At 40.8% G+C, this 21,396-nt stretch overlaps 4 protein-coding genes across 5 annotated transcripts in view; 3 read left to right on the forward strand and 1 right to left on the reverse strand.

Moving 5' to 3' along the window:
* The window catches only part of LOC108877911 (neuron navigator 1), a 94,925-nt gene extending 91,442 nt beyond the window's left edge, over positions 1 to 3,483 (reverse strand). Inside the window, exon 1 of one of the 2 annotated variants that reach the window (XM_051071216.1) lies at positions 3,077 to 3,483. The gene's annotated coding sequence lies outside the window, so the exon portion shown is untranslated. The remainder of the gene's footprint in view (positions 1 to 3,076) is intronic. The other variant, XM_051071224.1, reaches the window with a different exon arrangement.
* csrp1a (cysteine and glycine-rich protein 1a) lies at positions 1,898 to 9,263 on the forward strand. Its single transcript, XM_018668158.2, has 6 exons — positions 1,898 to 2,246; positions 5,165 to 5,274; positions 6,013 to 6,181; positions 6,266 to 6,395; positions 6,490 to 6,586; positions 8,735 to 9,263. The coding sequence occupies exons 2-6, from the start codon at positions 5,166 to 5,168 to the stop codon at positions 8,809 to 8,811; spliced, it is 582 nt and encodes a 193-aa protein (XP_018523674.1). The 5' UTR covers positions 1,898 to 2,246; position 5,165; the 3' UTR covers positions 8,812 to 9,263.
* A 1,052-nt stretch (positions 9,264 to 10,315) lies between these two features.
* On the forward strand, positions 10,316 to 12,847 carry phlda3 (pleckstrin homology-like domain, family A, member 3). Its single transcript, XM_018668160.2, has 2 exons — positions 10,316 to 11,050; positions 12,209 to 12,847. The coding sequence occupies exon 1, from the start codon at positions 10,621 to 10,623 to the stop codon at positions 11,047 to 11,049; it is 429 nt and encodes a 142-aa protein (XP_018523676.1). The 5' UTR covers positions 10,316 to 10,620; the 3' UTR covers position 11,050; positions 12,209 to 12,847.
* A 5,352-nt stretch (positions 12,848 to 18,199) lies between these two features.
* Positions 18,200 to 20,757, forward strand: tnni1a (troponin I type 1a (skeletal, slow)). Its single transcript, XM_018668159.2, has 5 exons — positions 18,200 to 18,334; positions 18,574 to 18,705; positions 19,069 to 19,158; positions 19,329 to 19,505; positions 20,131 to 20,757. Exons 1-5 carry the CDS (start codon positions 18,326 to 18,328, stop codon positions 20,233 to 20,235), a joined length of 513 nt encoding a protein of 170 aa, XP_018523675.2. The 5' UTR covers positions 18,200 to 18,325; the 3' UTR covers positions 20,236 to 20,757.
* Positions 20,758 to 21,396: the final 639 nt, after the last annotated feature.

Genomic DNA, 21,396 nt, shown 5'->3' on the forward strand with positions numbered 1-21,396 from the left:
AGATTCATTCCCTTGCAACAGTAAATTGCACCACTATCAGACACTCAGAAGACCATAGATTATGTTGAATACAGCTGTAGTTCCATGTGATTTCAGATGGTCTTGGGCTGCATCATATGGCCTTCATTTGTAACAGTCTTCTGTGAGAGCTACAACATAGAAGATGAAGATGAGTCAGATGTAACAGATGTATGTCGGGTGTCTGGCTACTTGAAAACATTTATTGAAAACGGTATGTGTGACTATTTTCACTGTGATATTCTTTAGCTAGTGTAGCATGAATGCCCAGCAGATTCTGTGTTGTCTGACCAGCTGCTATTTTAACACAGCGTCTCCAGCTGAGCTAAAGAGCCTCATAAAGTTCTGGATAGGGTGGGAGGTGCCAGCCACAGAGATGAAGGTGGAAGTAGTAGAGGCAACATTTCCCACCGCCTCAACGTGTTTTGAGAAGCTGAGGCTGCCGAGGCATTATACAGCATACAGGACATTTCACCAAGATTTGTGTGCATGCATATCAACCAGTTACAGCGGTTTTGGCTGTGTCTGAAGTGGAATAATGTTCTGTAAGTGTATGTGAATGTGTGGTTCTTGTATAATATGTATAATAAACCCATCGTTACTTTCACTTGGCTTTTTCTCTTGCTTCCTTAACACATTCCACATTTCTTATTGTGACTCTTGATTTTCAATTCAATTAGTTATGACTTACAGGCCATATTTACATGAGACTGACTACCTATAGGGCGGCAGCTAATAATTCTATCAATTATTAATTAATCTGCTGATTTTTTTTAAATCAATTAGTTAGAAATACCCAGTTTCTTCCCAATTTTTTCTTCGTCCAACCAAATGTGCTCACAATGATAATAAATAAATAAATAAAACAAAGAAAAACAGCAAATCCTCACATTGGATGAGCTGGAAAAAGATTTATTTTATATATATATATATATATATATATATATATATATATATATTTTTTTTTTTTTTTTTTTTTTTTTTTTTTTTTTAAGTAGTAAATGTGCTGGTGTCACAGATACACAAACAAGAATCACTGTTTTTCAGCCTTCTGGTTTTATCCTGGTGTTCAGTACCCACAATGACCACATGATGGTAGCAGAGATCAATTATTGTAGAGCTCACTGTCTATCATCCACTCTGTCTGTATAAGCGAGCAGCTCCACTGTCCATTTCTATTAATGCCTTCTCATCCATTAAGCATATTTGAGTGACCTTTAACAGCAAGTCTCAAAAGGTCATGTAAGGTCATGGTAATAAAGCACAATGGCTGGAATTAATTTGACACTACGTCCTACTTACTAAGTATGAGGGAAAGCAACTGATTTACTATTTAACTCCTCAAGCTGATTAATTGTTAAAGGTTGAACTCTACACAGGGGTAAAGGGATGAATTTACTGGCTTAAAAGAACAAACATGGAAGAGAAGAAAGAAAATACCAATGGTTAAACAAAATCTCAACACGACACGGTGCAGTTATGCTAACCCACAGCAGGCAATTTCATGATTGGCAGGGTGCTTTAAGAGACACACTATAAAACCGCTTTAGCAAAGTGGAGCTCAACCACTTTAGCAGGGCTGACTGCTTGTTAATTGTCCTGTAAATCTCTCTAAAAGCTCTAAGGTCAGGCCTTGTGCATGATTTCAAGGAGCCTGCAACTAAGGAGAAAAAGTTACAGACAAAAGTACAGCACGTCTTTGTTCTACTTGTAGCACTACACATAGTTTATCTTCCTTTTTGTTGTTTCTAGCTCTATTTCTTTTTAGGCAACAGTATTTAAACTGTGCAAGACAATACACAGCTTTTCAGTCCAAGTCCCCTCCCCATTCACACTCTCTCTCCCTCTCTCTCTCTCTCTCTCTCTCTCTCTCATTTGGTCGGTCAGTCAGTGAGAAACTCTCTGTTCCTCAACACGAAGTTAAGTTTGCAGACTGGAACAGCAACAACAGAGGCTCCTCCCTTTTCAGCACATCTGGATCGGTGGAAGAGCGGAGAGGCACATAGCTGCAGTCTAACTGAGTCCATTTATAACAGTGGGCTCACCAGGACAAAGTCACACATTTGGATACCTTTCTCTTGCAGACTAAAAGCGCGACTCCTCCACCACAACTGTGGCCAGCTGGTTTCCCTGAACACACTCTGGCACTGCATTAACGCTACTCGTATCGAGGAGTCAAACTTCAACCTGTCTATCATCGTAGACTGACAGCACCTAACTAACCACAGGTGAGTAATGTAAAAATATTACAGACTGCTTAAGCTTCCTGCTTTCTGCTTCCTTCTTTCTATATTCAATTTCCCAATCTTTCTGCTGATGCAGTATGGGAAAAACACTCTGCCACAATGTAAATTTACCTTTCATTAAGCTCTGGAGCAAGTCAGGCCAGATGATACTTCTTCTGTTTAAAGAGCAATTATGTATTAAAGTCTACAAAGGTATCACATGCTAGTTTGGCTAGGAACCTGCCAAGTTAAACAGTGACTCTATGTGTTAGAATCTACAGTAAAAACCTAAAACAGCACACAAAGATCTTTATGTGTAAAGGCTGAAAGAGAATACTGGACAAGTTGTACTGAAATTAACCTAAGCCTAAAATCACACAAATGTCACATGCAGTCACATCTACCTCATGAACGGACTTCCTGATTTGCTCCGAGTTTACACTCCTTACCTCTGCTTCGCTTCTGTCTTAAGCATTCTTGTACCATTGTCTGTATCTCTACGTGCCTAAACTTGCAGCACCACCATTAAATTGTACCAGATTCACCCTCAAGATAATTGAGCAAATGCCTGGAGTATTAGCACAGCAATCATAAACCTCATCAAAAAAGTGCCCTAGTTTTAGATCAGAGATATGGCTTTAATACCCTTTCAGTATGTCGAGTGAGAATACTCTTTTATCATCTTCTCTCACTTCTCTATGCGTTTACCTTTGTGGTCAGACTGACAGCTATCAGTCTGGTCAGTCGTGACAAGTCAGTGAAGCCCTTATGTGTACAATTCTAAATACACTTCTGCCCTTTTTCCTTAGATATTCTTCATAATTTTTTCTCACCTTCTGCTCTATGTACTTCATCCTGAAGCTGGGAGCTAGGAGTTGGTCATTTTCACATCCTGACACTCAGCTCCTGTCCAAACTCCTACCTTCTTCTCCTGCTCCTCACTGATGGCCTTGCCTCCAAAACTGCTGTAAAATGACATGAAAATAATCAGAATGTTAGTTGAGGTTTCTGACTCACCACTTCAACTCACATTTTCCTAGTTGAGCCACTGGAAAGCTCTAAAATGATATTTTTCTATCTGGCACAAAAACATTCCTTACATTTCTGCTTTTGTTGGCACTCAGTCGTGTTTCCAGGAGTGTAGAATATACAAACTGCGAGCCTTTACAACTGAAATCCTGAAAATGCCCATTGGCGTCTGAGTGGCTAATATTATGAATTGTCTCCAGAATGAGCATTACATTAATAATCAAGGCCTTTTGCTTTACTCCATGTTTCACATCTGCTTCTTCTGCTTCTCTTTCACTAAAGTTTACCAGTTCAACTTCAATTTCTGTCACTTTAACTGACCCTAGACACAGAGCTACTTTTCAACAAAAAGAACATAGCAATTATTGCACTTTTTTGTATTTGCCTTTCATTGATTAGCTTGCCTTGATAGCAGCACTTTTACACAGTATGTCATAGACAATAATAATAAAAATAATTTAATACATAAGAATTCTGATAAATGTATATGTTAAGCTCTTTTATTTCAGCATAAATAATTTAGATGTAACACTGATATATTTATACTGAATGATTTGCACGGTATGATATTCTCCTAAAATCCCAGTCACATCCCAGAAAATATTCTGAGCATTACTTGTTGCACTCATAATTCCTGTATCTCTTTTAAGATTTCACTGTCTGGCCTTTGAATAACCCTCAGAAATAGACTGAAACAGTTAATGACAGAATGGCACATTGCAGTAACAGCCAGACACAAACCACTCCACCTATTACTTCACTCTGATTTACTATCATACCATGACCTCATTTTCACATTAAGTACCATTATGGCAAAGAAGTTATGTTTAATGTTGGGGTGTTGTATTTACTTTTGAAGAAAGAAAGAGGAACAATTAGTTATGGGCAGATTTCTCAGGGTGAGTAACAGGATCATATGCTGTACTGTATGTTCTGACTTGCTAAAACAAAAACATAGAAAAACAGGAAGCGAGTCCAAGGGTGATAGGAAATGGCCTAACTTATTCATACTGTGCACTGACAGCTAAGCTCCTCCCATTGGTCAATAAAAAAAGAAGCTGACCCAGGTAGAGTTGCAGCTTCTTCCTCAGCATATTTCCTTCCGAATAAAGCAAAAGTGAAATCAAGATCGAGAGTTCAAGACAGACAGACAGGCAGGGAGTAGGTGTTGTGAGTCAGGGGCAGGGAGGTGGGAGGGTTTACACAGTCAGGAATGTGGATACAGGAGAATGGACAGGGAGGGTCATGATGGGAAAAACATTGGGTTGGAACAGGCAGAACGCCAAGGTCTTTCACATCACACCAACTTTAAGCCTCTCCAGAAAGTGACATTTTCATATTATTTCCACAATGGTTGTCTCAAGAGCAGTTTCCATCTCTTGCCCTTTCACAAAAACATCTTTTTTTCCCCCACTGCTGGCTTAATGGAGCTTTACAGAAGCCACAGAGAACTGGCAGGAGTGAAATTACAATCTCTGGGCCTGGCTCAACACAGTCATAATTACAGGCAACCAAATATGGATGTTTAGACGGATTTCTTAGAACAAAAACTCCTGTGAATGTGTTTGCTTGCGGGTCATGTAAAATTTATTAGTTTGTTGATTCATTTGCTTTTTTATTTAAGGCCTAGTTGCACATGTAAATTACTGGCAATAAAGTGGGTTATGCCCTGGAAGAATATATAAAGACTTTGCACTTTTAGATCAAAGCCACTCCCTAGTATTTCACTTTTCCCTCACTAAAAAAAACTCTGCATTAGGCATATCTCTTTGGGTGCTTATCTTTATAGACAGCCTCTGTACAAATAAAGAGTTGAAAAGTCTTATACACACCAGACTAACCACAGTGTGTTTGTGTGTATTTCTATGATCTTGTTTCATACATTACAAAAGGATGCCATTAGGGGGAGGAAACAAGTGTGGCCGCTGTCAGAAGGCAGTTTACTTTGCAGAGGAGGTACTCTGTGACGGGCGGAGCTTCCACAGGTCCTGCTTCCTGTGCAGTGAGTAAACTCTTTGCTGCTTCCTGTGATTGTCAATGTTTAAACCACTGAGCTGCTGTCACTTGTTGAGAGTAATACTAACCTAATGTGGACCGTTGCTCATATAATCTCAAAGAAACATTTATACATAGGAGAAAGCAATAGCACACCAGGAAAAAAGCACACTAGGAGAAGCATGGCTGCATTGCATCCTGGTCTAAAACTCCTGGTATTTTCATTTATTTAATTACTGTATTAGTAAGTCTTGTAAGAGACTTTGCTGTTATTATGTTAGATCAAAAAAAAAAAGTTTCCAACAAGAGGTATTACAGTTGAGCTGCTAATTATTATATGTACCCTGTATGTGACAGTTAAATATGAGAACAACAAAAGTGTACCAGCAAAATGAGATAATTTACCTGAAAAAATAAACATACTTTGCCTGTGGATTAAAAAAATCTAATGTAACTACATGAATATAAGAAATTCAAATGATTAAAAGAAGAAAGAAGAAAAAAACAAAGTTTCTTGTTCTCCTCGACTTGAAAAATATGTCGGTTCATGGAGTTCAGAGTGGAGTTATTTGTGTTCCTGTTTCGTAATCGAATATTCCTGTGATGGAATTTAGATGAGAATGTGCTGCTGTAACAGCACTGTTCCATAAAAGGAAACAGTTAGGAGCATATTTTAAAAACAGTGTGCTCAGAAACATGTGCACAAGTATGCAAAACAATAATATATGGATGTGTGTCTGTGTAGTGGTGTGTCACAAGAGCTTGGACAGCACAACTGTTGCTGTTCATATGGATGAAATCTACTGCAAGGCATGCTACGGCAAGAAGTATGGACCAAAGGGCTACGGTTATGGCCAGGGAGCAGGGACCCTCAGCATGGACAAGGGAGAGTCTCTGGGTATAACACATGACGAGTGAGTAACACACAAGCACACACATGCTTCTTGCTGTATTTTTAAGGCCCTTTATCCACATTTTTGCCCTCTTTCTTCCATCAGACCTGGTCCTCACCAACCCACCACCAACCCAAATCCATCCAAGCTGGCTCAGAAATTTGGAGGATCAGACAAGTGCCCTCGCTGTGGCAAGGCTGTCTATGCTGCTGAGAAAGTGATTGGAGCTGGAAGTGTAAGAAAGAAAAAACATACACATGCACACACAAGCATGCTAAAACACTCACATTTTAAAACAGATCTGTTTTTTTTTTTTTTCCCATTTACAGGCATGGCATAAGGTTGGATGTTTCACCTGTGCCACGTGTGGGAAGAGCCTTGAATCAACCACACTAGCTGACAAGGATGGTGAAATCTACTGCAAAGGTAAAACTTCACTGAGTTCACTTCCCATACAAGAATGACTTCAAACAGTATTATAGTATTGTTACACAACTACAGAGACACCATGTATGTGGTGCTGAACAAGCAACACACATTTGACCTGTGCATATCAGACTGCTGTCATGTCTACACATTGAACAATACAATAACATACACATGCAACCCTGTTCAGGTTCACTCTGACACTGAATATATGGCTGAGAGAAGCAGCCAATAGTCTACTATCTACTTTACACCCTTTAGTAGCTTTACTGTGTATTTACCCTATAGTAATATTGTGTGTATACTGACTTGTTTTCGATGCTGGTCCAGAGAGGTGAAGCCAAGCAGGATGACCCATGTTGATCCATTCAGGCTGCATATGTCTGAAAGAGATGATGATGATAATGCATCATAAACTACTAACACAAACATAAGCAGTATGACTACACTAAACACTTTACACACAACACTAAAAGAGCAAGACTGCACAACTTAAACTGGGAGGAAGTGGGGTTGGATACAGTGCTATAATTTCCAACAGACACAAAATGAACTGCTGTGCCTTGTTAGCAGGTTTGTGGGGGGGTGACTGCGTTGTAATAAACATAACAATACAGCAGAGGGCGCACTAACACAGAAAAATGTCCTCACATACACAACAATGAAATTGTCAGGGGATAATCAGTTATGGTGATTTGAATCTCATCTGAGTTTTTTGTGATCCCACCAGGGCGTCTGCACTGCTCACCAAATTATGTTCAAGACCTATTTAATATGACATACAGTCACCAAGCACTTAATTAGGGACACCTATACTCCTATTTATTCATGCAATTGTCTAATCAGCCGATCATGTGGCAGAAGTGCAATATATTAAATCATGCAGAAACAGCCCAATCTAATCTGCCTTGTTTCAAAAGCCCAGACTGTAATGTTGTGGGGAATGCTTTCTTGGCACACTTTGGACCACTTAATACCAATCAGTCACGGCTTGAATACCACAGCCAATGTGAGTATTGTTTCTGACCAAGTGCATCCCCTTATGGCTGCAATTTATCATCTTATGATAGTTTCTTCCAGCATGATAATGCACCATGTCACAAAACAAGTCGAACCTTCCTCAAACATGCCAATGAGTTCACTGTGCTCAGTGGCCACTGGACTGGTCAACAGATCTGAATCCTGTTCTACCACATCCCAAAAGGTCAGGATGTGGTGCATCAAGAGATTTGAAGCATGAATGAAGCAGCTGACAAGTCTGGCACTATGGCCTATTATTTATCATGTTAATCAACTTACTGACATGTTCATCACATTTTTGTCAGTACTTCCCAGCTGTAAGTAATAACAATTCCTGTTAATGTAATTAAATAATGAATTAATTAACACAACATGCACCCATGTATTACTGAACAGACCTATAGGAAAAGGCCCATGAGCCAGAGGGGTCAGGGGACCCCTGGGCCAGAGCATCTGCATGAAGTGACAAAAACAAAGACACACAAATGACCACACACTTCATATTTAAGTATTTGCAGAATTCTCAAACACTCTTCTGTCTGATTAAAAAAAAGGATCAACTGGTTTCCTCCTCTCATGCATTAACGTTATCATACAGTGATAGAGATAACCATCGGTTTCTTTAACAAATAATTAACCAGTGGTGTCTGATAAACCCAGAAGGTCATTCAGAAACACTTACAGTGGCGGTGTGCCAATAGGTTTAATAGCGGTAATAGCAGACGTTTGTTACCCGCTGTACACACATTTTATTCCCCCTCTGCCGAGGACGACGGTGAAGTACAAAGTTAACCTGTGATTCGCAGCATCCGATTCGACAGTTAAGGTGAAAGTTCAGGGAAATTTAAATGGCAACACGGAGCGACAGATTCTCTGTTTTTCGCACCCCCAAGTATTGTGGAAAGGTGTTCACCAATAGTAAATAAGGCTTACGATACGCTTTCTGATTTGTGAAAACAAACAAATCTAGACCACATCAGACCGGGACTAGCTCCAAATAAGGATCTATTCGGGCTTTTGTTTGTTTGCTTTCTCCAGACCCAGTCTTGAAAAGAATAAGCAATGAAAACTACTGACTACTACCACTAAACTAACTTCAGCATCACCTGTCACCTGTCTGTCTTCCAGGGTGTTATGGCAAAAACTTCGGTCCTAAAGGATTTGGATACGGAATTGGCGCCGGAGCGTTGGCGCACACTCAGTAGAGTTCATTGGGATCTTGACTGGTGACTGGTTTCCAGAGCCCTGCACTACCGCCTTCTTCCTGCAGGGGGCAGATTGCTGCCAGTAAATATACTGTACACCCGATAAAAACATGCCTGATTATAAAGCTGCATTATAAACTGGGCAGAATAAAAGAAGACACCATCTTAGTTCCATACAGATTAAAGGTGATTAGCCTACTTGTGCTGTTACAGTTAATATTGACCCATACATTACACTTAATACTCATTTATCTATTTAAAGCTGCATTGGTGATTTGCACTATACCTGCTCTAACTGAATATTACCATCGTCTTCTTACTGTGGGGCTGTTTTCTTGTCTGCAAATGAAATCTCAGTATTCTCACCAGTCTATGTAACACAGTAAATGCTGCTTGTTCACATATAATGGCTTCCAAACAGCATGATGATAAATAAAATGGAAAGATAATGATTTTACCGCCAGCTTTTTCTGAATTGGTGCAAAATTATATAACAAGATGTGAGTGAGGCTGTGTGTGTGTGTATCTGTGTGTATGTAAAGAACATGTTGTGTGTTTTAAGTTTTCAAGAAATGACACGTTTATTGTATCCATTCCTTACATAACATTACAGTGACACATCACACTGCCGGAACTACATCAGGTAAGTCTGGTATCTTGTAATAGTTGAGGAAATTACTGCTTCACTCCACCCACAGAGCTCATCTGACACATTAGAGCCATGTCACCTTCAAGGATGTGAGGAATGACACAACAAAACAGAAATACATGACATTTTCATACAGCACAGGGAAGTGAAACCTCGGGGGAATCAGCAGGGCTTTGAATTTTGATATGAAAATGTAACCAGTTTCTCCGCTTAATATGACTTTTGTCACATGCCTTTCAGCTGTTTCAGACATGCCCACTATTATGACAGGGTGTGTAAATGTTTAAATGTAATGTATAGAACTGGAAATGCCTGCCTCCAGCACATCTTCACTAATAGCCTACACTAAACTAATGGAATGGTTTACAATAAGTAATAATAGTAATCTACCGATTAGTCATCCTTCTATCTGCTCAACAAAAACATTGCTTCTTTGCACTTTTGTTTCTCTCTCACTCACACATTACAACATTTGACTTCTTTACCCACCCTTAGCCTCCCACTCACATTCCAGCTCTGAAAGAGAGACAGGAAAAAGCAGCTTGTCATAAACACTGTTGGGAGCTAAAAGTGATTTAGCTAACTTATTTCTTTTAGTTTATTTATACTGACAGGCATGTGTGGGGCATCTTTTTTTGAGCAGGTGCACTGTGACCCAAGTAAAAGGTGGTCAAACTGACTGAACTGTATTTCTGTTAACACTTAAACCCCACACATAGTGCTGTAAAATCCAAGTGTCTGCATGCATTCACTGACTCACACATTACACACACACACACACACACACTTAAGCAGGGAATTTCATAAACAGCCCGGATCTCCTCATGCCGTCACCGGGAGGAGGCGGTGTGCTGTAGTTGAAGGGGGGAAAAGGTCCACAGAGGAGCCGGGCATGTTTGAACATATCCAGGCAGACCAGCCTACCGAGCTCCACGGTGCGCCGTCATTGCGCATGGGTTGGATTTATTTACTGACGGTCTCAGAGTTTTTGTGTGGGCTGTTATTACTAATGCCATAGCCCAAACCGATTATGTTTTCTTCCTGAGGGACATACTGCACAACATGAGATGTGTATTTAACTGATTCATCTTGAGACTCACCGCTGCTTAAGACTTTCTGAGTTTTGCCTCTGTCTGAAGATTGTGGCACAGCGTGGCCATATGTCTCTCCCGGCCAAAGTGATGAGAGACGGGCTGCTGGAGAAGCGCAGCAGCGGGCTCCTCCAGCTGTGGAAGAAGAAGCGCTGCGTGCTCACCGAGGAAGGGCTGCGCCTACACAACTGCAAGGGCGGTGGCGACGGGGATGCTCCGGGCGGCTCGGCGTGGAGCTCCAAAGCCAAGGAGCTCCGCTTCGAGCGCATGGTCACGGTGGATTGCGTGGAGTACAAGCGGGGGCTCGTGTACTTTACCGTGGTCATGGCCACGGGGAAGGAAATTGACTTTAGGTGTCCGCAGGACGGCGCGGCGTGGAACGCGGAGATCGCTTTGGCACTGGTGCGCTACAAGAACCTGCAGGCCGTGCAGACCGGGAGGAACCGACACCTGTCCTCAGCGCACCTGGGCAGCACTGGAGAGGATGAAGAGCTCTGAGGTAAGTCTACCAACAGTGACGGTGAAAGGTGAAATAGACTGTGTTTGTTTTAAAATTTGCAGCCTTAGATTTGTGAAGACTCCTCCATTTATTTACCGCATTTAGACTTAAATATCATTAATTTATGGAACTGGGGGACATAGTGTTGCACCACACCCTCCTGAATATCTCAGATTTACTGTCAGTGTCAGTGTCAGAGCTGTGTGTCTCTAAAACTGACCACTAAACACATGTCAAATCATCACTTAAACCCCTCAAGAGTAAAGGTACATTTTTATTTACTTCAAGCCAGAGGTTCTCAAACACTCGCCCTCAAAGTCTCAAAGGTCTCTCAAATAGTGCAACGGTGGTAATCTCCCTTTCTGTGGTTGAAGGGGGTGCTAATAGTTGAAACAAGCTGGTGCTGTCATTGGATGGAGTGAAAACATCCAGGCTCTTGGGGAGGAGGTGGCACGGGGGGGGGGGGGGGGGGTCAAGGCTCCAGCTACGTTCATGCTAAAGGTTATTTTCAAATAGCACTTCAGTGTTTAGATGTTGAGTCAAAGTCACGTCAGTGTTTCCTTGCTATGGTCATGGGCCTTTACTGCACCACAGTCTTCTGAGGACACAAACCCACTCTCACTCGAGGACATAATTACGATGCAATGTGAGCCTCCAAAATAACATCTGCCTGCCTCTCCCTCACCAGGCAGCCAAGTATTTTTAAACACACACACACACACACACACACACACACACACACACACACATACACACATACAACCATCTCTTATGTATTTAACTGCACATGAAGACGATATATAATGTGTTTTGGGAACAGAGTTAAGTTCCCCATATATCTTTTCAGCTTTTCAGTTTTTAGGATGAAGTCAATGTCGTCATATGATATCAGTGTTATTGGCTGAAACTAGTCACTGAAATCTAAAATGTTCATGAACTGAGTGTGTAAGTCTGAACTATGAGCTCACGGCCCAGGAATCCACAGCGATGCTTCCTTAAGAGAGCTGCACCAGTCAAGTGCCCGAATTAACTTAGTAGCCGTGGTAACAGTGCAATATAACTCACTACAAATGCACTCTGTAGAACACCATCAGCTGCATCAGGGTCCAATACATAATGTAACAACCGAATATTAAAAATCTGCTTTTCTCTCTCAAGCCTTTCTTAGGAGTGAACCAATCAGAGTGGAGAAGGGCAGGAGACACCAGAACCATTGGCTTGATTCTGTGGCGCACAGCTGGGATGTACAAAACGGCTCTCAATGAATATGGATTAAAGGACTGAGAACAAGTGTTGCAGACGCTCTTCCTGTATTCCTATGAGTGTATTCACACTGTCATACAAAGCATAGGAATCTGAATCCTGTTGGAACAGTTTTTTCTGTCATGACCTCAGTGTTTGAGGTCAACGTGGAGGTCGCTGCATAAGGAAAAGATTGTGTTATCTGGACAGAAACTGTGGAGCCGGGACACTGTTTACACCTGTGCCTTGACGTTTCCAAAATGTCTTCTATTTAGGGCATATTTTTCCCAGCAATTTCCAGCGTTGCTGAAACAGGAGTCACTTTGTTCCTTCAGTCTTACTTTTGATGGACACGCCATTTGACTGGCTGTGAAAATCTTTGTTACAGACTGAACAGATGTGCATGTTTTTCTAAAGCTGAACATGAAGAATAAGCATTTTGCTCATATTCATTGCACATTGTATTCTATATATTTGCTGAAACCATGTACAGTATTACACGCTTAAAAAAGATAATAAATTTTTTCAGCAATCCCAATGTGCTGATATATTTCAGTTGAGTTCCAATTCTTGTACAGTTCTTAAGTTCTCTACACTGGAGCATATAATGTCTCTTACAGCAAAACAGTCAGCTGCACTTTATTTTAGGTTCAGACAATTAATTGTTAAGCTCATCTGTTTCCAGTTGTGGTGTAACCTTGCTGTTATAGCCTCTGGAAAATACACACACCCCTGGCACATAGACACACACACACACACATACACTTTGTGGCCAGGACACCTTTTGTTCTGAGCGGTGCGGAGGACTAATGAGAAGCTCAGTGAGCCTGAGGCATGTGCGCACCAACATCCACCCACACATATCCACCTACAGGAGATTATGTGCACACCCAGCATGAAAATCAGCGAGGTCTCTGCATCAGCAGACTCTCGTTAGCGAATACGAGCATATATTGTTCATTCAAGCTTGTTTTGTATGTCTGTGTGTGTGTGTGTGTCAAGAATATAGCAGTCAGTGTATGAGTTGTGTGCAGTTGTGGAGCTCAGTGCAGGTCAGGGATAAAGGGTTGATTGTGTAGCGACTTCTCTCGTTTCTGTGGAAAACCCCAAAGCTAGCCACACCGCATGAGTCAGCAAGGGACCAGGAGCGCTGCAAGGAGCAGAGACACCCAGTGATGGATCATTGTACTAAACTTTGTGTATGTATGTATGTGTGTGTGTGTGTGTGTGTGTGTGTGTGTGTGTGTGTGTGTGTGTGTGTGTGTGTGTGTGTGCATGGGCAGGTGTTAATACACAGAATGCTGTTTGTGAAGGAGATCTGTGGAGAAGTGTGAGTGTGTGTATTCGATTGTGGTTGCGTGTCCTAAAAATCCGCACCCTTCAGAGTTTGTGTGCTCACACTACTCAGTGGAATGCCCTGTCTAAACATCATAACCTCTGCCCGGGGCATCTGGTTTTCTCAGCAGATAAACACACACACACATTGACCTGCAATTTCATAAACCAAATCCTAGAACACAGGCCATGTTTGTCAGAACAGGACTGACAATGTTTGCATTATTTTGACACTGATGTTCCTGCAAATGGGACAGTCACCTGATTAGCTTATCAGTGTTTGTAGAAAGAGAAAGCATGTGTACACATATTTTTTGACGGGGACTCAAGATCACTCTTCAAAGTGTTTTTGTAAGTGACTGTCCTCGTTCAGCATATTGAGCTGCTGTCTGCTGTGTGTGTGTTAAACCACTAGAGGTCTGTCTCTCTCCTGTTAAATGAGGAGACGTTTTCATTGACCACTGTTGCTTGGCTGTGTGTGTGTGTGTGTGTGTGTGTGTGTGTGTGTGTGTGTGTGTGTGTGTATGTGTGTGTGAGTGTGTGTGAGTTTGGCAAGCCTGTATGTAGAGCAGGCTACTGTTTGCTTTATGATGAAAGGTAACTGAGCCAACATCTTGGTTGTCTTGTGTATACAATTTTTGTATGTGTGTCCCACTGTCATATGCTTTACCCCCTCCAAACTACAATGAAATGTTTCATAGTTTTTCTCCAGGAAAGTTCTTGGAATTTGTTGGACAATGATCTGTTGACTTTGTACATGCAACATTCTCAGAAGCTAAAGATGGTGAAGCCAAAAACTCTTGGTATACAAAAACTAGACAGCGTAAAAATCCCATAAGTTAAATAAATACAGGAGAAATGTACACATCACAAGAAGAACTGTCTTGTGCATTAAATGAAACTTACCATGATAACATCATAAAAATGACATCATGGTAATTTGGCCACAACCTCAATGGTAAATCATTTATGGCAGTGACCAAACCACCATATCATTTCAGTATCACAATGGTTAAAAAATCCTATCACCTGTCAGCATCATGGAAAAACTAGCACTCACTCACGACATGTGCCGCACATCTGTAATTCCAGCCATGTTTTGAATTTTGGTGGTGAGGCTACCCTTTGATTTTCATTTGGTTTACAGACTGTGCCCTGAAGTTTCATTTTGTCTGTCAAGAAGGTCTGTCTGGGAGGCTAAATATGAGGCGAAATTTTCCCAAGGGCCTCCCTGCAAACGTGTCTTGTATTTTGATCTGCCCTATGAGATTTAAGTGTGGGTCAACAAGAGTCTGAAGTCATGTTGTTTAGCAGGTATACTATTTGCTGTGTTAACCATCCTAGATCAGTGTGTCAGCATGCTAACATTTGCTAATTAGCAATTAACACAAAGCACAGCTGAGGCTGATGGAAATGTCATTAGTTTTGGAGGTATGTGGTTGTAATAAAAATACTGATTAAGTGAAATTTAGATGCTAGATGGCGCTAGAGAAGTGATCGTCAAAATCCATTGGATTGATTGTTTGGAAACTATTAAAGTATGTAAAAATATGACCTGTTGCTGGTGCTGAAGGAAAAGTCTGTACAGAATTGTATTGTAATGCATCTGGATTACAATGATGGATCAAAGTTGCCATCCCTTATAGAGCTACTCCGCTAGTGTGGCTGAAATACTGTATAAGAGAGGATTCTGGACATTGTCAACCTCACTTTCCTCCAGGACATCTAACTGTAACATTCAACAACAGTGAAGTAAATCAGCTTTTTTTCCCACATTTTCTCACGTCTGTAGATCCTTGTCTGAGTGGTCTTCATCCTCCTGTGTCGTGCCAGGCCAAAGCTTCAGGCTGTAACTGCTGGCTCCTGGTTTATAATGAGTCTGTGAAAGAGAGACAAATAGACAGAGCAAGATTAGACAGTAAGAAAGATGGGCTTGACTAATAATAGCCTCCACTAACAAAAGAGAAAGAGAGAGAGAGACAATGGGTGGTGCAGTTAAATAGAGGGACACCAAATCGTCGGCCTCATCCCTGGTCTGTCCATCCTGCCTCTGCTGCTGCCACTGCTGCATCTCTCTCTCCTGCCTCTGACACTGGTAAGGTCCCTTCACGCTGTGGTCTGTAAAGCTTTTCAAGTATGGTGGTCTTCCTTCTGTGCATGGTACACAAAGGTGAATGGATAACAGCTTTAATAGATTGAATACATTTGTCTGGTACAACCATTTATTTTATTTTCTACATAGACCTTTTCTTTTCAAATTATTCTGGATCTATTGGTTTACACCATGGAAATGCACCTGCCCTCAAACAGATTTAGCAGAAGTGCAGATTCCGTGTTTTAGAGGGGGATTAATGCACAGTATATAATGTAAATCAAGTAAACACAGACATTAACAGGATGTACAGAGCTATAAAGTGTTTTAATGTAATTTTGTTAGTAGCATGATTTCACTTATGTGTAAGTGTACCTAAACCATAACTGCATTAACCAGAAAACTCTGATGAACTGAAATAATACAAACTATTTGGTTGAAATCTGTAGCCAAAGCAGCTCTGTTCAAATCTGAGACTGACGTGGACTTTCCAAAACACCTTGGGCTGTTTTTTGCATTGCCAAGTTGGCTGCACCACAGAGGCTCAGAAGCATCCATGAGTTACTGGCGGTAAATCCCTGATCCAGGCTGGGCACCCCAGAGCACAATCACTCGCCACAGCTGTCTATCAGATGTCCCCCAGTCTATTTGGGGAGACAGGCCACTCTAAATTCCTCTCCCCGAGATAATCCCGACAAGAAAGATGGGGATGAGAGAAGGGAGAGATGGATGAGGGACGGCTATCAGTACGGAATTTTTCTAATCCGCTGGAGCAGCTTGTAACCCCATAATGCTAGGAGGTCTTAGGTGACGTCATTCACAACTTAAACCAACTAATAAAATGGGGGAGGGACATGAAGAGAGAAAGGGTGAGATAAGGTGAGGCAGAGAAGGGGTGAGTGTTGTTAACTGCTTGTTGATTTGATAAAGGGCAGAAGGGCATGACCCTGGGGGGGAGGAGGGGCAAGATAAGGTAATGACAAAAGTGAAAACAATACCATAGGGATGAGTTGACAAGATGGGTTTAGTTACTTAAAATACAGTCTCACCTTTTGCCCTGTTAAACATGTCACACCTTTCATGATATTTTACATTTGGTAGACAGTATTCCCCTAGTGAAACTTCATCCCACAGCCAGTGAGGTCTGATAACTGGGACAATGAAAAACTTTGCTGCTACTGATTTTTTTTATGTAAATTTTTGATGCCAAACAAAAAAATGATTAATTAACTTTCAACCCAGTAACCTTAATTCTAGACTTAGTGCTGGATTTAAGGATGCATATACCAGTGGTTCCCGATCTTTTTTTTTCCTTCTTTGTAAGATTATTCTTACAACCATATCAGATGAACATAAGTATCCTTTTGTCAACAGTACTATTTATTTCAAACATTTATCCTTACTTTTTCCAAGCTATTTCAACTGTGTATTGAGGTATCAACTTCAACTATCTACCCACTACTTTTAGCAAACACCATTTATCCATTACCTTTAACCAACTATTTCAATCATTTATCCAGTACTTTAACTGTACTGTACTGTACTGTAACTTTACTATTACTGCTTATCCACCACTTTTAGCTTTATATTTCAACTGTCTATCAGTTATATGTACTTAATTTCAAACAAATATAATGTCTGATTGTTTAATTCTTCTCATGTACTCTCAAAGCATGGTTAACAGTGTTACAACTGACTAAAAGTGTAAATATAGTGGCATACATTTCTTTTAATTTTAGACTCTAGAAGTACCCTCTGTGAAACTATGATTTTCCTACAAAATACTTGTACAACAAACTTCCAACATTACATGCAGCTCCCCAACAGCCAGTCAGAACTGAAGAAGCCTCTTAGGTGAGAGGTAAAACACATAGAAGTATCTACAACCGAGTCCAGTTGCCCTTGATTCAACCCTTGTTGGATAACCATGACACAGATGACTGAGAATCTCCACAGACAACAAATGTCCAGTGTTTTTTGAATGATTTTGGAAAGTCTTGCAGTACTATACAGAATGAAGATACAGGGATTTTTCTTTCAAGAGTAAAATTTCAAGAGAGTGTTAGTCAGGAAGGTAGTAGGTAGTAGTGTGGAGAGTTTTCTATGATTGGCCTGCAGAGAGCACCCATAGAGAAGTGTGGAAAGATGATCTGACCGTCCAAAAGCTGATGAACAAACACTGACAACTGTTCACTGTGCGTGTGAGTGTTTGTTTCTAATCTCTTCTGTCTCTCCTCCAGTGAGATCTCATCAGCAGGATGCCTGAGCATGTGTGAGTGATCAGGCTTTGTGTTCTTATTTTAGACCATTTACTCACTTACACACATAGTCACACATACAAACCAAATATTTGGACTGTTTAGACATTATCTCTAAGCTTTGGTCTTTCCTCTTTTAAATCTTGTCCATCCTTCTTTAACAGGCAAGAGGTAAGTCCAATTTACCATTGACTTTTCCAAAACATTCTTTTATTGCCAAAAATATTCCACAGAAGCAAATCAGATAATATATGTTTTAAGATACAAATGAAGCAAATATTGTTGGGAATGTCTTGAATTATATTCTCCACCCAGAGGAAACCAAAGATCTCAGCTTCAAGGAAGCTGATGCTCAAGGTAAGACAGCTCAAGTTTACATTTTCTGTAATGCATATATTTAACCACAGGAGGGCAGCAGATGTCATGTTCTTTGTAGGTGCACAGTTAACGTGTACTCTGATGTTCAGATAAGCCTAAACATCCAGAGCACATACTATGAGACCTGAATGTTTCAACTTGTGTCTAGAAACTGCTTTACCAGAGAAGAGCATCCTGCGATACATTATTATGTTAAGTGTTGATTCATGTTTGTGCAGAGTCTGATGGTGGCAAAAGCCAAGGAGGAATTAGAGCAGGAGGTCATTGTTAAGGAGGAGGAGAAGCAGAGGTATCTGGCAGAGAGGGCTCCACCTCTAAACACCAGCGGCTTGAGCCTTGCACAGCTACAGGTAACTTGTCCTCAAGTTCCCAGAATCCTCCCATTCTTCCCTCCACTCATTTCACAGTAACTCAAAACCAGTTGCAGCTGCATATCCCATACAACTGCAGGTAGTTGTTATCGATCCACACTGAAAACTTTTTTTTTCAGCGTGGATGTTTTCAAAAACTACTTTCATCCTTGCTCACTTCATTAAATATTCATAAAAATCAATATTTTTTCTAATTGAGTCAAATCTCTTAAAGGAGTACAAGGCATTATTGTTCAGTCATATAAATTGTGTCCAAGGATTATTTTCTGACAATGGAAACTTTTCCTAAATGCATGGATTTGAACTGTGAGTGTGTTTTCTGCATGTATATTATATGCACAGGATCTCTGCAGAGAACTCCATGCCAAAATCGATGTGGTCGATGAGGAGCGATATGACATTGAAGCCAAAGTCATGCTTAATACACGTGAGGTGGGTACATGATACTTTCATAGTCCATTTCTCTGTGCTGTAGATAGAACTGGGTCATATAAACATCTTCATTAATGTGACGTCATTTAAGTCCTACTTTTAGGATGCAGAAAAACTGTCACAGTGATACCCTCTTACATTCATTTATGCCTACTTTGTCCCTGACCCAGATTAAAGATCTGAACATCAAGGTGTTGGACCTCAGGGGGAAATTCAAGAGGCCTAATCTTCGACGTGTTCGTGTGTCTGCTGACGCCATCCTCCGTTCGCTGCTGGGCTCCAAGCACAAAGTCTCCATGGACCTCCGAGCCAACCTCAAGTCTGTCAAGAAAGAGGACACTGAGAAGGTGTGTGCAGAAGTAAAAAAGAAACTTATATACACACAGAGCACAATCAAACCAGCCCGTGCAAGCCGTGTACCTTGCTTAGGGCGAGCGTGCAAGGTAGCCGTGAAGTTTCAGATATACACATGACATCAACACTTAAAGTGCCATTGAACACATGAAAAGTGTGTTTATGTGTGTGTGTGTGAAAGGTGTGTTTGAGATACCGAGCAGCAGGCCAATGCAGGGCGGTGACCGTGTGTTAGACAGAGAGGAGGTACAGTACACAAAACAATGATCCCATTGTACACAGAAGAGTAGCTTTTGTGACTAGTTCTGCTCACTGGTCAGCATGTGTGTTGGTACATGTGCAGATTAGCTGGTGCTGGTGTGTATTTGTGTGTGTGCTTGCACGGATGTGTGTGTTTCTGGGTGTATTATGAGCAGTAAACCAGTTATACGAGTACAGTTATACAGTAATCCCACAGGGGATTCCCAGGTGACAACATAGGAATCAAAGGCTTAGACACAACAAGATCTTCTGAACCTGCTCTACTTCAGTCTCTTAAAAAAACAACAAAGATTGCTTTCATTCTTTTATACCATTGCTTAAGCCATCTATCTAACTATCCACTGCATCTTTCTGCAGAAGAGGCCAGTAGAAGACAGTGACTGGAGGAAGAACGTAGAGGCCATGTCAGGGATGGAAGGAAGGAAGAAAATGTTTGATGCTGCTAAGGGTCCTGCCCAGTGAACACAGAGAGTGGGCGGGTGTCATGTGAGTGCTAGTGCTTCTCCTGCATCTGAAATGATTTTGTTACAGTTTTTATTTTTTGCAGCTTCTGGATTTTTGTCTCATGCTGTCAGACTTTGTTATGCTCCTGCCATGGAGGTGAGAAGATGTCCCCCAGACTCCCAAAAGGTTTTCTCTTCTCTTCTATTTGCTGTTCATTGATAAGATGTTAAAAATGACTGCATCTATTTCACATGTGCAATTATTTGTATTGTTCTCATAACCAATATTGTATCTGAACCCTAGTTATTTAGAAATCATCTCGGATCTCTGTAAGACAAATGTAGATAATATTGTGACCAAATCAGTGGACTTAATGGTGTCATAGCCAATGATCTGGTCAAATTAAATTGCATATTTGATATTCTTGCTTGGGGATAAACTGTAAGCATGGGTTGTGGTTTTATGAACTGGTAACAAAATGATGTATGCTTCATCAGCTATACTTACATGAAAACTGACACAATAAAAAAAAAACCTTAATCTGATTGTTTGTGCTTTCTTCTGTGCAAGTGTGTGTTCAATGAACAATGGTTACAGTTAAATTGAAAAAAATGGGAACCTCACTTCATTAATAATTCAATAATTCAATTTAACATAAGTCCTCTTGTTACAGTTGTCTTCCCTTTGCAGTAGAGCAAGCTTCATATGTTGGCGATACAGCATAGATATCAATGTTCCACTTTACAGATTAAGCTGATGCAGCAAAATTTCTGGCACACACACACACACACACACACACACACACACACACACACACAGATAATCTTGCCAGCTGTTAACTGCCACTTAGCCCCAATATGGAAGCAATGTGACAATAATGATGTTTATAGGCCAGACTCGGGCCGAGGACCACGGAATACACTGGTCCAAAAGGAACACATATACTGTTACGGTATACGGTATTTAGCAGAATAACTTCCTGTTTGATTTAACTCTCCAGTCTGAAGTCAACACAGACAGCTATAGTCAAATCAAGTCAGTTTTATTTATACAGTGTCAATTCACAAGAGAAAATATTTTTAAAGAAATTCATGGTTCTCAGAGGATAAAGCTTAATGAAATGTCTCAACTATTGCATGAGTTACCATGGAATTATGTCCCTCCAGGATGAATTGTTAT

This window comes from Lates calcarifer, linkage group LG6 (assembly GCF_001640805.2).
Source record: "Lates calcarifer isolate ASB-BC8 linkage group LG6, TLL_Latcal_v3, whole genome shotgun sequence".
NCBI lineage: Eukaryota > Metazoa > Chordata > Actinopteri > Centropomidae > Lates > Lates calcarifer.

What these genes read in the sequence shown, in the direction of transcription:
- tnni1a (XM_018668159.2), top strand. An exon ending in TGAGCCTTGCACAGCTACAG is followed by an intron (nt 18,706 to 19,068) that starts GTAACTTGTCCT and finishes TTATATGCACAG; the next exon opens with GATCTCTGCAGAGAACTCCA. An exon ending in AGAAAGAGGACACTGAGAAG is followed by an intron (nt 19,506 to 20,130) that starts GTGTGTGCAGAA and finishes ATCTTTCTGCAG; the next exon opens with AAGAGGCCAGTAGAAGACAG.
- csrp1a (XM_018668158.2), top strand. Translation starts at nt 5,166, where the DNA reads ATGCCATTAGGGGGAGGAAACAAGTGTGGCCGCTGTCAGAAGGCAGTT. An exon ending in CTGGGTATAACACATGACGA is followed by an intron (nt 6,182 to 6,265) that starts GTGAGTAACACA and finishes TTCTTCCATCAG; the next exon opens with ACCTGGTCCTCACCAACCCA. An exon ending in TGGTGAAATCTACTGCAAAG is followed by an intron (nt 6,587 to 8,734) that starts GTAAAACTTCAC and finishes TCTGTCTTCCAG; the next exon opens with GGTGTTATGGCAAAAACTTC.
- phlda3 (XM_018668160.2), top strand. Translation starts at nt 10,621, where the DNA reads ATGTCTCTCCCGGCCAAAGTGATGAGAGACGGGCTGCTGGAGAAGCGC.